Source organism: Henckelia pumila, chromosome 3 (genome assembly GCF_033568475.1).
Source record: "Henckelia pumila isolate YLH828 chromosome 3, ASM3356847v2, whole genome shotgun sequence".
NCBI lineage: Eukaryota > Viridiplantae > Streptophyta > Magnoliopsida > Lamiales > Gesneriaceae > Henckelia > Henckelia pumila.
Window position 1 is genome coordinate 14,596,951 of NC_133122.1, and position 14,427 is coordinate 14,611,377.

At 35.1% G+C, this 14,427-nt stretch overlaps 3 protein-coding genes across 5 annotated transcripts; 1 reads left to right on the plus strand and 2 right to left on the minus strand.

Annotated features, from left to right (window-relative positions):
• Window positions 1–1,938: 1,938 nt before the first annotated feature.
• LOC140886168 (5-methyltetrahydropteroyltriglutamate--homocysteine methyltransferase) lies at window positions 1,939–6,788 on the plus strand. 2 transcript variants are annotated; one of them, XM_073292671.1, is made up of 13 exons: window positions 1,981–2,076; window positions 2,443–2,657; window positions 3,126–3,479; window positions 3,569–3,656; window positions 3,848–3,975; window positions 4,061–4,452; window positions 4,532–4,695; window positions 4,890–4,970; window positions 5,055–5,221; window positions 5,304–5,409; window positions 5,521–5,771; window positions 5,854–6,055; window positions 6,139–6,788. In XM_073292671.1, the coding sequence occupies exons 2-13, from the start codon at window positions 2,596–2,598 to the stop codon at window positions 6,505–6,507; spliced, it is 2,364 nt and encodes a 787-aa protein (XP_073148772.1). In that variant the 5' UTR covers window positions 1,981–2,076; window positions 2,443–2,595; the 3' UTR covers window positions 6,508–6,788. The 2 variants fall into 2 exon arrangements, with proteins under 2 accessions (XP_073148773.1, XP_073148772.1); XM_073292672.1 differs by lacking the exon at window positions 2,443–2,657 and having other exon boundaries at window positions 1,939–2,076.
• A 408-nt stretch (window positions 6,789–7,196) lies between these two features.
• LOC140893349 (uncharacterized) lies at window positions 7,197–8,509 on the minus strand. Its single transcript, XM_073302406.1, has 2 exons — window positions 8,375–8,509; window positions 7,197–7,841 (listed from the first exon to the last, which is right to left on the minus strand). Exons 1-2 carry the CDS (start codon window positions 8,478–8,480, stop codon window positions 7,354–7,356), a joined length of 594 nt encoding a protein of 197 aa, XP_073158507.1. The 5' UTR covers window positions 8,481–8,509; the 3' UTR covers window positions 7,197–7,353.
• A 384-nt stretch (window positions 8,510–8,893) lies between these two features.
• LOC140892828 (uncharacterized) lies at window positions 8,894–10,911 on the minus strand. Of its 2 annotated transcripts, none has more exons than XM_073301838.1 (4): window positions 10,242–10,911; window positions 9,760–9,978; window positions 9,566–9,655; window positions 8,894–9,117 (listed from the first exon to the last, which is right to left on the minus strand). In XM_073301838.1, exons 1-4 carry the CDS (start codon window positions 10,683–10,685, stop codon window positions 9,013–9,015), a joined length of 858 nt encoding a protein of 285 aa, XP_073157939.1. In that variant the 5' UTR covers window positions 10,686–10,911; the 3' UTR covers window positions 8,894–9,012. The 2 variants fall into 2 exon arrangements, with proteins under 2 accessions (XP_073157939.1, XP_073157938.1); XM_073301837.1 differs by having other exon boundaries at window positions 8,894–9,139.
• Between the last annotated feature and the right edge of the window lie 3,516 nt (window positions 10,912–14,427).

Here is a 14,427-nt window from a genome sequence, read left to right on the forward strand (position 1 = left end):
CTAGCATATAGAGTCTCAATGATGTTTCAAGTAGTAAGGACTAATGGTGTACAACCAAAACCGCGGACTTTATCCACTCGATAAGTGATAACCACTTGGAAAGTCCGGATAGGGTAGTTCGATCATTCATCGTATGAATATCCATTTGCATGCTTCGAACATCTCTATGTTCCTTACCAATGAAACGTGGTACTCTGCATCGCAAATGCTAGTCTCAAACTCGAGCGATCCTTATCCTTATTATCGGACGGCTCAATCGACTAGGAACAGTTTAGAATATACAGTGACTATAAGATGTGTTTCATGATAGACATCCTCATGTTCTACCAAATCTTACATACATTATAGTATATTCAAGGTCTTTATCAAAACAACAATAGTATATCACAATATAACAATATGAAGAAAGATAAAGTCATTGCCATTAATAAAAGTGTAAATTATATTAAACAAAAGATTGTTTATACAAAGAGTCATCAAAACCCTTAGCCACAAGTTGGCTCACCGGGCACCCACTCTTTCATTATGAAGGTATATCATAAACATATTTAACAAATTTACAATTTTGAATTTTTTTTTCAAATTTAAACTATTACATGGAAATTAATGTAAAAAAAAAAAATTAGCAAAAAACGTATAAAATAACATTAGAAGTAAGAATAATTTTGGTTTTTGATTGTGGAATATTTTTTATTCATTTTTCTCAAGATAAAATTGAAATAATACTATTGCATAAAATTATTTTCCCATGAAAAATTATGAAAGTTAGAGACAATATAAAATAATGAAGCCGCAGTACGTGTTATAAATTTAAGTTTCTTGACAAAAGCCAAAAGAAAATTTAAATTAAATGCATGTCACCTTTCAATGATACAAAATTTGTATAAATAATATTAGTTTATTTTATTGATTGAAACAACTGATCATGATTTAGGATATTAAAATTATGGACAAAAATTTGGTGATTAAATAGTGCACATTTTGAATAAAAATAAGTGGAAAGAGTAAAATACTGGAAAAAACACCTAATATTTTTAAGAAACAAATAAATAAAATAAAATATGATCAAAATGTTGTGAGATTTTAGAACATAAGATGCAGAAATTAAAGATAAAAAGCAATTAATGATAGAAGAAAATAATACATTATTGAGTTAAAATAATAAATTAAAATAATAATTGAGTTAAAATAATAGATGTAATGGACTGTTGTATCTTGATTTACAAATCAGAAGAATCTAATAAATATGAATATTAGGGATCTTCAAATTTTGATACATAATAAAAATAATAATTAAAAAATCAACGATATATAAATGTTGTAACAATAAAGTTTTTCAAGATTTTGAAATAATTTTTTGCTAATTCTACTGATTATGATCAATTTATTTGTGTTTCAATTATTTATTCAAAAATCCATACTTATTATATATATATATATCATTAATTACATAAAATAACATATCGTGCATCGCACGGGTGGAATATTAGTATTAGAAATAATGATCAAGGTCATTACATAACTGATTCAAACAATAGTAAATAAAAGTCGAAGGTTCGCTTCAAATCATGTGACTAGCATATGAACAAGATATTTATATTATATAATGAGCACACTCGTTCCCTTATCATCAAATAAAACCAACAGAGAAATGTTGCTCGCCATTGAAAATATCTTTGCAATGTTAAACTATCGAACTAATTTTTTATTTTTTTTAACGTTTATCGAACTAATTTCGGAGACGTCAAGTAACAATACGTACATCCTTACAGCACGCGCCCCAATAATCGCGCGTCACCCAGTTGGCCAGTTACCCCCTCCCTGTCAAAATTTTTCACTGAATTCCACACATAAAACAAAAATAAAAAAAATAGAAAGATTTCACTATCCTAGATCTACCACACTACACCACAGTAGGTAACAATTTCTACGAGTACAGTATATTTGTTCAGTGAATTGATTGAATAATTTCTCTATAAATAAAATCATCAGCCTGCTCCTAAAACTCGCGTCTCCCACTTCTCTCCGTCTCCCTCGCCTCAATCCAACCGCTCCCCATCTCCATTTCCCCGGAAAGTATGGATTCCCTGTCCTTCTCTACTGTCTCGCGCCCTTCGTTTTGTGTATTTATATTTTTTTGCTGAACGTCTTTGTTCGTTCGTTCGTTCGTTTTGTTGAGTTCTTTTTATTTTATTTTTTTTGGTATTAGAATTGGACTCGCGATTTTTGGGTTTATTTATTTGTAGATTTGTGGTTTTTTATTTGCGTTTTTGAAGGTTTTTTGCTTCCTTTCGCTTAGATCTATCGGTGAGAGCCATTTTTTTATTGCTTTTCATGTGTTTTTTCGATGCTGTGATTTCCTTTTACTTGCTGTGTTATGCGTGATGATTGAATTCGATTTGTTTTGATGTCGGTTTTGTGTGTTCTGGAATCTCGATGCAGGTTAATGAGCTGACGTGGCTTTAGTGAGGAGTTGTGATTGGGTGGCGGGGATGGAATTTGTGAGGATAGGCTATACGTAGTTAGTTTTCCGGGTGGAATTTGTGGATCTGGGTTTCGGATTTTGATCTGAATAGATCTGGCTTGAACTGGATAATGAGAGTGTGTAGTTCGATTAAATTTGTCGGCATTGTGCCCCTGGTTCGGGTTTCGAGCATGTAATGGGTTCCTGTCTTTGGATCTGGGATTTTCTTTCGTATTTTGGCAATAAGTTTTTGGATCTTAGAACTTAGAGTGATTGATTTAACACCACCATGCAGTGGAATCATCATGACGCATGGATTTCAGAATTTTCTAATAGTATTTATTATTTGTGAAAGCCATAATATTCCTATGATCTGATTACGTTTAGTTCAGTTAAATCTCTCAGTATTATGAGCTAATCTCTAGGCGATCCGTGTAAGATCTGTTTTAGTCATTTCCCCTGTTCGGCCATTTGATGAGTTGTGATTGCGAAAAATGATGGACATACGGGCTGCATGTAATTCATTTGATCAATAAAGTGAAGAACTTTTTTTGGTTTCCGGTATCTCACTTGATCAACGTGCTGATTATATGTATCACCTATGTGATATTTGTGTTGTATTTTTAAGTCGCGATCTGATTGAATGAAATTGATGAACCAGAAAAATGGCATCTCACATCGTTGGATACCCACGTGTGGGCCCTAAGAGAGAGCTGAAGTTTGCTCTGGAATCTTTCTGGGATGGCAAGAGCAGTGCGGAGGATTTGGAAAAGGTGTCTGCTGACCTCAGGGCATCCATCTGGAAGCAGATGTCTGATGCCGGGATCAAGTATATTCCTAGCAACACATTCTCTTACTATGATCAGGTACTCGACACAACGGCGATGCTTGGTGCTGTCCCCTCGAGATACAATTGGAGCGGCACTGAGATTGGTTTCTCAACCTACTTTTCCATGGCAAGAGGAAATGCCTCAGTTCCTGCTATGGAAATGACCAAGTGGTTTGACACCAACTAGTAAGTGATGCGAAAAAATCATAGCCTCAGAGAGTTCATATTTATGTTGGTAATGTTTTTTAAATGTATGCATTATTTTGCCATTGCAGCCACTTTATTGTACCAGAATTGGGACCAGATGTGAAATTTTCATATGCTTCCCACAAGGCCGTGAATGAATACAAAGAGGCTAAGGCGGTATGAACTCTGTAAATCCTCTTCCATATTTCCAATTTTTTCAGTAAACAGAACATAGGTGTTTTTCTAAAAGATTGTAGCAGCCACTGTCCTCGCCTCTATGTGTTTTAAGTGCCGTTGTATAATGGATTTTCGTTGTTTATAAAAGTTTGATTTGTTACTGCCACCTGATGCGGTTTACCTTCACGCAGCTTGGTGTTAATACCGTTCCTGTACTTGTCGGCCCTGTTACATACTTGCTGCTTTCTAAACCAGCCAAGGGTGTTGAGAAGACTTTCCCTCTTCTCTCTCTTCTTGACAAAATTCTTCCAGTCTACAAGTAATAAAACATTTTACATTATTCTTAGTCAGTTAACTGTCTCACTTATCATTGTTGAAGTATTTAAATGGTTGTCTACCTGCAGGGAAGTTATTGCTGAATTGAAGGCAGCGGGTGCTTCATGGATCCAGTTTGATGAGCCCACCCTTGTTTTGGATCTCGACTCTCACCAATTGGATGCATTTACCAAGGCATATGCCGAATTAGCATCGAGCTTATCTGGGCTTAACGTTCTTGTTGAGACTTACTTTGCTGATGTCCCTGCGGCAGCATTCAAAACCCTTACCTCTCTTGCCGGAGTTGCGGGGTTCGGTTTTGATTTGGTCCGTGGTGGCAAGACCCTTGATTTGATCAAGAGTGAATTCCCTTCTGGAAAAATCCTTTTCGCTGGAGTGGTTGATGGCAGGAACATCTGGGCTAATGATCTGGATGCATCTCTCATCACTTTGCAGTCTCTTGAAGGCATTGTGGGAAAGGGTATATTGACTAACTTCTGAATTTACTAGGTGTCAATTTGCTTTTTATGGGGGAGTCATTTGCTTCAATTTTTGTGCAGATAAGCTTGTTGTGTCCACCTCCTGCTCCCTTCTCCACACTGCTGTGGATCTTGTGAATGAGCCTAAGCTGGACCAAGAAATTAAATCCTGGCTCGCATTTGCTGCTCAAAAAATTGTTGAAGTTAATGCTCTGGCAAAATCACTGGCTGGAAAGAAGGACGAGGTATATAATTCGCAACTCGCAAGAGATGTCTGATGAACTGACGACATTACTTCCATTTGGACTTTTCTTCCTAATTTTTTTTTATATTATTATTATTATACCGTTCACATGTCTTTCCACAATTTCTTTATAGTTTTCTCTGGAACACGAGGATGAATAAACTAATAGTGTTTGGTTGTTTTTGTGCATGTCAGGCATTCTTCTCTGCTAATTCTGCTGCTCAGGCTTCCAGGAAATCATCTCCAAGGGTGAATAATGAAGCTGTCCAAAAGGCTGTAAGTAGTTAATTTGCATATGTACCATTTGATTGATACATTCTGTCTTGTGCTTACCAATCTACTCTACTTTTTGCAAACAAGGCTGCTGCTTTGAAGGGCTCTGACCATCGCCGTGCTACCAATGTTAGTGCTAGACTTGATGCTCAACAAAAGAAGCTCAACCTTCCAATCCTACCAACAACCACCATTGGTTCCTTCCCTCAGACCATAGAACTCAGAAGAGTCCGCCGTGAATACAAAGCCAAAAAGTGAGTAATTCTCCCTTTCCCTGCAGTTTGTAATCGGCACAAACTCGAGATTATGTATTTAAAGCTACATTTCGTTTTGTAGGATCTCTGAGGAGGAATATATCTCCTCTATCAAAGAGGAGATTAACAAAGTTGTCAAGCTTCAGGAGGAGCTTGACATTGATGTTCTTGTTCACGGAGAGCCAGAGGTAAGCCAATGAAATGATCATAAATAAGCTCTTTGCAATGTTCTGGCAAATCGAAGCTACTATACAGCCATTGTGATTATGTCTATATCCTTTGAACATTTTTAATTCCAGAGGAACGATATGGTTGAGTACTTTGGCGAGCAATTGTCTGGCTTTGCCTTCACTGCCAATGGGTGGGTGCAATCTTATGGATCTCGCTGTGTGAAGCCACCAATTATTTATGGTGATGTGAGTCGCCCCAAGCCAATGACCGTCTTCTGGTCCACTGCTGCCCAGAGCATGACCAAGCGCCCAATGAAGGGAATGCTTACAGGCCCAGTTACCATTCTCAACTGGTCCTTCGTCCGAAACGACCAACCCAGGTCTGTATCTTTCCTGGAAAGATATGGCATTTCTTGTTTCTCACTATATAAACAAATTCTGACTCACATTTCTGGTTTGCAGATTCGAAACCTGCTATCAGATCGCTTTGGCCATTAAGGACGAAGTTGAGGATCTTGAGAAGGCAGGAATCACAGTGATCCAAATCGATGAAGCTGCACTGAGAGAAGGATTGCCTCTGAGGAAGGCTGAACATGCTTTCTACCTTGACTGGGCCGTCCACTCATTCCGAATCACCAACTCTGGTGTCGAGGACACAACCCAGGTTTGTCCCATTTGGCCATCTGTTACTAACTGATTTTTTGCCATAATACCCCTTGTCTAATCTTTTTCCTTTTAACACTACAGATCCACACCCACATGTGCTACTCCAACTTCAACGACATCATCCACTCCATCATCGACATGGATGCTGATGTGATCACAATTGAGAACTCCCGGTCTGATGAGAAGCTGCTATCTGTGTTCCGCGAAGGCGTGAAATATGGAGCTGGAATTGGCCCCGGAGTATACGATATCCACTCCCCAAGAATACCATCTACCGAAGAAATTGCGGACAGAATCAATAAGATGCTTGCTGTTCTTGAAACCAACATCTTGTGGGTAAATCCCGATTGTGGTCTGAAAACGCGCAAGTACGGTGAAGTGAAGCCTGCACTCGAAAACATGGTTTCTGCTGCAAAGCAACTTCGCACTCAGCTCGCAAGTGCTAAATGAGCAAATTTAAAGGTGCCACACACGCATACTAGTTTCTATAATTAGTTGTTTCTCGAGTTCCAAGAAATGGTTTCTCATTATTGAATAATTTGTTGTTTGTCATGAAAAATCATTCAGCGGTTGTAGGTTGCCAAATGGCCCTTTATTTTTGGTTTTGGTGTTTTTGTCTTTCAAACTTCTGAAGTGGTATTGTATTTTGTATTTTGTATTTTATATTTTGAGCATCATTGTTTCAATTAGTGTATCTTGCTCAAGAGAAATTGAACTTTTTTTTTTTTTAAGTCAAGAGAAATTGAACTTCTATGTTCAGAACTAGTAGCTCTCGCAGTAATTTATTTATTAATTTTTTTAAAAAATACATTTATCTTATATGTAGTTTCAAGGCGTGAAAAAATGTGAATGAATTGAATTAAAGATTTCACGAATTTCTCAGTAAAAAACTTAGATAAGCAACTTAGAACATGAATTATTTTGGGCTTAAATTGAGTAGGTTCGAATAAAAGTTTCAACTTGAAGTTGACTGATTTGGTTTGAGATTATAAATAATGTTTCAATCAAGTAAGACTCAAATTGAAGATATAATTCTCGCACAAATTTAGCCTTGAATAAATACATAAAATATTATTAAATTTATGAATCGATGAATATAATATAATGCCTAAATTCAATTATAAACACATTCCAATTAATTTAAATTCACTTATTTTTTAATAAAACATGCAATGCTCGAACCCGAACAAATATGATTTTTTTTTCCTTTGGTCACAAAGCATCATGTACATCACTGAACTTGATTGGTACATTACGATCACACATTCTGACCAATTATCAATTTGATAATCATAATTAATTACAATCATCAACCTCTGCAACGGTAGATTTGTACATATAAATAACATAAGCCACCAACGCCGCAACAGCCACACCCACTGCTGCCACGGTCACGGCTGTCTTGGCCGCTTTCGAAGCTGAAGCCGCCCGTTTCCGCCCCCGGAACTCATCTTCCATCTTTGCATTTGCATTTCCTACTTCATTCGAAGGCAGTGGAATGGCTTCATCTTTGGTGGAATCTATTTTAGGCCTTTGATCATTCTTGGGTCCAATGACACTTTTTTTGTCATCGTTTCTGGTAACCGTGTTTTTAATTTTGGGCATTGTAATATGGAGCCAACCATTTACAAATTTTGCACTAGTTGTTGAGGAATCATAGATGTTTGATATTTGTAGTTCCTTGTAGAATTTACTTTTTCTCGATGGATTTATTGAGCGTTCCCCTGAAATCTTTAGTGTTCCTTGATTGCTGATTTGCACTCTTAGCTGTTCCCTTTTGAAATCTTGAAATAAATTCAAGGCATTTGAAAAGAGTTATGGCCAAGATTTCTCACATGAAACTTAGTAGACATATAAATGCTAAACTAAAAAGTACCCTCTTTGTCACTAGAAATCGTATCCGAATATACTTATTGTGTCTCTCTTTGAATACCATGTTTGCCACAATAGACCATCAAATTCTTTAAATTTTATATAAAATCTATTGATTTATAAGTTTTTCAAATCTTATGACTCGATATATAATCTAACGTTGATTAAAACTAATCGAACAAATTGTTCAAAACCATGGTTTTAACATTGATCAAGTTCACCTATTGATCATAGCAATGTGACGTTCAATTAGGACTGAAGGAAATGATAAATACTATTTGTGGTGACTAGGTTATTGTTCGTCCCCTTCTATGTTATTTATGATCAAATGAAACATTTTTTCGCCATGAATAAACCACGTAAGGAAAAACGAAAAAAACGAATTTATTGCCAAAAAAAAAGCAAAAACAATGGGAACGTCATTGTCTCGTTGCATAAAAATCACCTTGGAGATGTAATTCAAGAATGTCACGATCTTCCTTGCGTTGCCATTTACAAAATGGTTCGAATTCGTGAATTTCAAGCGCTTGATCACCTGATTTTCCTTCCATTTGTTGTTATTTGTTGAGAATGTGTTGTATAGTGAGTTGAGGTATTTTTTTTTTTGTCTTGAATTCATTTATATACATATTGTAATGCTTAAGAATAATTGTGGAAACATAATGTGATGGATAACCTAAGTGGTTTCTTTTGGATTTCCCATTGAGAAAGAGAATCAATTCTTGCTGATTTTATGAAGATAGTGTTTGCTTTATGCCTGAGAAATCCCATAATAATTTCGTGTCTTTTGATTTCTTCTTTGTCTAGGCAATCGAAATCGCCTTCTAGCTTTTCTTGGTTAAAATTATTACCGGAAACATACGGTTTCTTAATTTTTATAGAAAAATAAATAAATCTTAAGTAAAATTCTCAAAAATATAAAATTATACGAGCTCTCAGTGAACAAATGAAGGATGAACAAATTTTCCTTCATTTTCTTCATTACTGTAAGCCACATAAATTAACAGGTGGAGGCCTTATTACACAACGCAGCAAGAAATCCCCTGTAATTTTCCTCCTGGACACTTTCACAAATAACATTTTTCAGTTCTTTACCATACTTATCCTTGAAAATTCTTCTAATTTCATCCATGTCCACCTCTGCCCTGCTAACCAGAATTCGCACCAACGCGCCGCTTGTTGTCGTCCCTGTAAGGCATTCGTGCAAAGTCTACCAACCATACAATATCCACATCAATTTTTTTCAAGAAAAAAGAGTGTAATTTGAGAGCTAGACTCTTAAGGTGAGCCATTAAATCCTTACCAAGTCTGATGCACAGTTTCTATATATGACCCTTATTCTCTAATCTGTACCAGTAAGTGATATCAAAGTTTCCCTCTACATAAACATAGTATGCCTAGGAAAGTTGGAAATCGAAGAGACGATTAATCCCTATTGTCCTTCCCCGTGTCACTACTCTAGCACATAAAAACCAGATGTTTATCACTATTCAATGTATACATCTTTAAGCGATATATTAGTGGTCGACGATATTGATATCAATGCAACAGATGCATGTATCTTCAGTGATAACTGTGATTTCAGACATGAGACATAAAGAGTAAACTAAAATAAAATGTGAATACATCAAACTACCTTAGCATAATATTTGGATGGACTGCGAATGCATGCTGCAACAACTCTCACTGCATCTTCAAAATCTCCAAATTCCCTACTTTTAAGGAACTGCAAAGTTAATGCATTACAACCTTTTAAGCAAAGAGACATTAGCCATGCTAATGACAATATACCAGACGAGTATCCGAACGCGTCGCAAAATCGTTTCTTACAGCTGTGTAACTGTGGCCATAAATATGGCTATAGGTGAAAAGTGTTAGCTTGATCTGTGGAATGCTTCTTTTACTTAGAATCTCCAACACAACAGCTTCATCAATTGCTCCTGCATTCCCCTCCCCTGTTTGGTACAGTCTTCTTGCATCACATTTCGCTATGTGTTGGCTGATTTCAGCATTGTGTGCCTTGTGTGATGCAGATAATGCCATCAAAATCTGTTGAATATGCGAAACCCCGCCTAAATTTTCGACTCGATCAAGAAGAAACTAGAAAATATCTAGCATTTAACGTATCGATCATTCTTGAAAACGAGTCATATATTCCACAAAGTTATAATAATGTTGTGTGTGTGGTAACGTAAGCTCTCTATTACTAAATTTTAAGAAATCAAGACGGTTTTTTTTTTTTTTTTAACGTGGATTCGAACTCGCGCCAAGTACTGTTGGAACAAAGAACATTAAAGTTGAAGCTCACAAACCTTTTGGTATGGATGGGATGGTTCAATAGCAGCAATGTCCAAGTCCAAGTGCCTCCTATACTTGAATCGATAAGCTTCCAACATGAGCATGACATGGCTCGATTTCCGGCACGTAAAAATTTCGATCAAGGCCTTGTAATCGACGGATTCACTCCTTTCAAGTGCCCCTCTTGCAAATTTCGCGTCACGCTCGGATGGATAAAGCATCAAATTCGACAGAAACGAGACCTCCGCCTCCATATTCTGGCATATTCGGACAAGATCTTCCCCGTAAATTCTCTTGTAGTCCTCACTGATTTTCCTGCACTCCAGCTGGCTTAAACCCGTGAGAATTCGAACAAGAACATTGGGTTTGTCCGAAGACTCGTGAATTTCTTGGCAAATGTTGTCGAAATTGATCTCGTCACTCGTTGCTGGAATGGTGGTTGTTGTTATGGTGCCCATTTTCAAATTTTCAAGAACATGGACTGAAGAGCAAGAATGGGATGATATTGGAAGAAGAAATCAAAGCACTGATTTTGTGGCTATTTGAAGGGATTCATGAGTGGTGAGGATGAATGTGTAATGGAACATAAAGGAGAAAGTGCCAACCTCAATCAATCCAACTTGCTGCTGATTTCATGTTCCAATTGATTAATACTTTATTTGAGGTGACAAATAACACCCCCAAAATGCCATCAGTATTATTACAAATTGACTTACAAAATACTTCAACTGGTGTGAGTTTATGTTTCACTAAGATGTCGCGATAACATTTTATACAAATGCAACAAGAACAGAATATTTTTACTCTCGATGTAACGTATTAATAAAAAGACATCCAAGAAAAGAAAGAGAGGCACAGAAAATGACATATAAAGTGACCCGAAAAGTTAGTAATTGAATTAATGCAGGAGAGGGGTTGATGGTTTCCAAGTCGACAATGAGTCCTCTTCCCTACTTTTGTGCTCTGTCTCCTTCTGTTCCCACTATGTTGCTTGTGGAAAACTTTCTGCACCTAATATCTTTTGTCCTTGTTTCATTCAATTTCAATAAATTATAATTTTTATAAAAAAAATATATATATGTATTAGATTCATGCTTTGATTCTTGAACAATGAACGGTTATATTGTTTTGGTAAGATAGGATGTCAAATTCGATATTAGGCTCTAGATATTGTGTGAGAGAAACGGTACTTTTCAGTTTTTCTAAAATAAAATTTCACAAAATATCAAAATTTTGTGGAAAAGAAGCTGAAAAGTGTTTTATAGAAGTGTTTTCTAGAAATTTTCCCAAGCACTATCTTAATCTTCGTATTTGTATGTATCAAAATTTTGTAATATGATTTTAGGGTTTTTTTTGGTTGATGTGGAGTTGTACCTGCACTATATTATAAAGTCATGGAAATAAATAAAATTGAAGGGAAAAAAAAAACTTAAATGAAATTTAACAATAAAATATAAATTATCAAAAATAATATAAATTATCAAAATCGCGAAAAAACAAATATATGGATCAAATTGTAAGTGTTTCATAAACTAAGAATTGTTCAAACAATAAGAAAATTATGAATCTTTGTAAATAACATATAACTTTGAAAGAAAGATCATCATTCACCATGCTTATCTAATCTAATTTATTAAATAGGTAAGAAGTTTCATTCTCGAGTTTATATGTATGCTGGTAGCTGCTTTGGAGACTAATGAGAAGAAAACGTGATCAAGGTTTTAAAATATCTACAACTTTGTATTTTTTTCCAAAAAAAAAAAGAAAGAAAAGAAAATAGAGCTTTTTTATTAATTTTTTTTAATAATGTTAATTATTGGCTCGATTGACGAGGTTAGGACAAGTCCAACAGAAAACGAGACTGGACTTAAATAATCTTCCAGCCCACTTGGTCACTTACCCACGTTTCATTAACACGAGCAATTGAATCACGCAAGCCAAGTTTTGTTATTGTTGTTGTTGTTATTATTATTATTATTATTATTTTATTTTTTTAGATTTTTTTTGAAATAAATTTTTTGTAGAAATTGATACATTATTTACAGAATTTATAAAATAAAGCTTACTATTGATTAAAAATAATTATGGGAAATGATGGAAAGAAACTATGAAAAAAATTAAAATATTTTAAAAAAATAATTCAGAATTTTTTTTATAAAAATACCTAAAGATCAATTATAATGTATAATGCTTGTGGATCACGCAGGATATTGTACACATTGATGTTTTGCCAAGTTAGTAGAATATATGGTTTATTTATTTATTTTTTAAAAAAAAAATCAGCGATATATATAATTTATTTTCATTTAAAATAAGAAATTTTTATTTGATACATATAAGTTATTTGTTTTATTTGATTAATTTTTATCCTCTCTCAAGGCCCGAGACAAGGGTTTTCAGAGATAAAATGATAAACACCTGTTTCTTTCTCGAGTCAATTATGAATAAATCCCCAAACCCAAACCTTTCTTTCTCCCAACTCCCTCCCTTAAAGATTTTTTCTTTGCACTCCCTAAGGACCACAAAACTTGATTATTTTAATATTTAATTCTTGTACTCAATATAGGTTGTTTTGTGCTTAGATCTGAAGGTTTTATACTTATATCTAAAGATCTCTGTGCTTATATCTCATGTTTTAATGCTTATTTTGGTACAAAGAATTATGTGCAAAAATGGTATCAGAGCTTTAGGTTAAATATTCAGACTTAATATTATTCGTTAACTCATACTTTTCTTTGTTGAGGAGAAGATTTTTACAAAAGATGACTTCAAACGAAGGTTTGAATCAAGAGGATTTTATTTATATGAAATCCTATAAACAAGTTAATCTGTTCATAATAGATTACTTACGACAGAAAGATGATTTCTAACTCTCAGTTTTTAGAAATTACCCCAGATTCCTCTAAACTCTCCGAAGATCTTAGAGAAATTCAAAAAATGGTACAATATTATAGCAATCAGCTGTATGAAATACCTCGGCAGATTGAAGGAATCCTTAAGAAACAAGAAAAAATTCTTGTAACCCTAAAGGATCTTCAAACTAAAATCACAAATCTAGAACAAACTTCAGGTTCTAGAAAAGGAAATACAGGAGGAAGGTTACCACTCTCGTTTGGTACCGAACCGTTGTTACATCATAAAGGTAAAACCAAAATGGTTCAAAAACTTTTAACTGATGATGAAAGGATGATTAATCTTATAAAAGCAGTATCAGAGAAAAACACTATCTGATGACTACTTTAGAGAGATTAAATCTCGAGGATCTACAAGATCTCGCGGATTTTTTTGCGAATCTCAAAGTAGTAGATCTAAAAATGAACTCCCCTGAGGGTGAACAACCCATAGGGAATCCCCCAAGATATGCGATTAAAACAGAAGAACCACATAGTGAGTTTCAGGTTGGAGAAAATTCACATTCAGCAGGAACCAGATCAAGAAGGAGTAAAATCCCACTCCATCAAACTCCTTACGAAAAAACTGTTTTAGATCCAATACATCCTTACGGGGTTATGTTAAACCTTGATGTTTTGGACTTCAAAAATAGAGAAGATCTTATAGATGATTGGACGTCAGCTATGAAAATTGCAGCAAGGACATTAGATCTCAATAAAGAAAGATTCATTAAACTTCTAGAAATGAGTTTAATGGGATCTGTCAAGATTTCTTGGGAGATGACTATGCCAGATACGAAGGAATCAATCTTAGCAGGAGAATCCCTCAGCGAAATTGGAGAAAGAATGGTCACCCTATTTAAAGCACAATTCATAGGGGTAGACTATTTCAACAATCAAAATACAGAGAAAAAGAGAAGATATACTCAAGCTCTGTATAGCCTCGAGTTACATGATATCTGTTTAGTTGATGAATACATTATGTTATTCACTAAATACAGATGGAATTCAGGAGTCGAGGAAAATGTAGCTATTCAGCTATTTTTCGCAAAAATGTCAAGTCCCTGAAGAGAAATGCTGATTAAAGAATACGTTCCAGGTCATCTTGACACTTTGGCAAGACGCGCGTCCTTTTTGAAAGGAAAATTGGCAGAATGGTGCCATATGGCAGCATTACAGAAGAACTACAAGAAAATAAGGGGTATAAATAAACGTACACCTTTATGTTGTAGAGATAATGATCTTCCAATGATCATTGGAAACAGATCACAGGGATTTAAAAGGAAGAAATCCAGAAGTAATCCCTACA

Coding starts and splice junctions, on each gene's coding strand:
- LOC140892828 (XM_073301837.1), bottom strand. CDS start 10,685: ATGGGCACCATAACAACAACCACCATTCCAGCAACGAGTGACGAGATC. Junction 9,979..10,241: donor CATCCCATCCATACCAAAAG/GTTTGTGAGCTT, acceptor CATATTCAACAG/ATTTTGATGGCATTATCTGC. Junction 9,656..9,759: donor ATGGCCACAGTTACACAGCT/GTAAGAAACGAT, acceptor TTAACTTTGCAG/TTCCTTAAAAGTAGGGAATT.
- LOC140893349 (XM_073302406.1), bottom strand. CDS start 8,480: ATGGAAGGAAAATCAGGTGATCAAGCGCTTGAAATTCACGAATTCGAA. Junction 7,842..8,374: donor TCTTGAATTACATCTCCAAG/GTGATTTTTATG, acceptor ATTTATTTCAAG/ATTTCAAAAGGGAACAGCTA.
- LOC140886168 (XM_073292671.1), top strand. CDS start 2,596: ATGAGAGTGTGTAGTTCGATTAAATTTGTCGGCATTGTGCCCCTGGTT. Junction 3,657..3,847: donor AATACAAAGAGGCTAAGGCG/GTATGAACTCTG, acceptor ACCTTCACGCAG/CTTGGTGTTAATACCGTTCC. Junction 4,453..4,531: donor TGAAGGCATTGTGGGAAAGG/GTATATTGACTA, acceptor ATTTTTGTGCAG/ATAAGCTTGTTGTGTCCACC.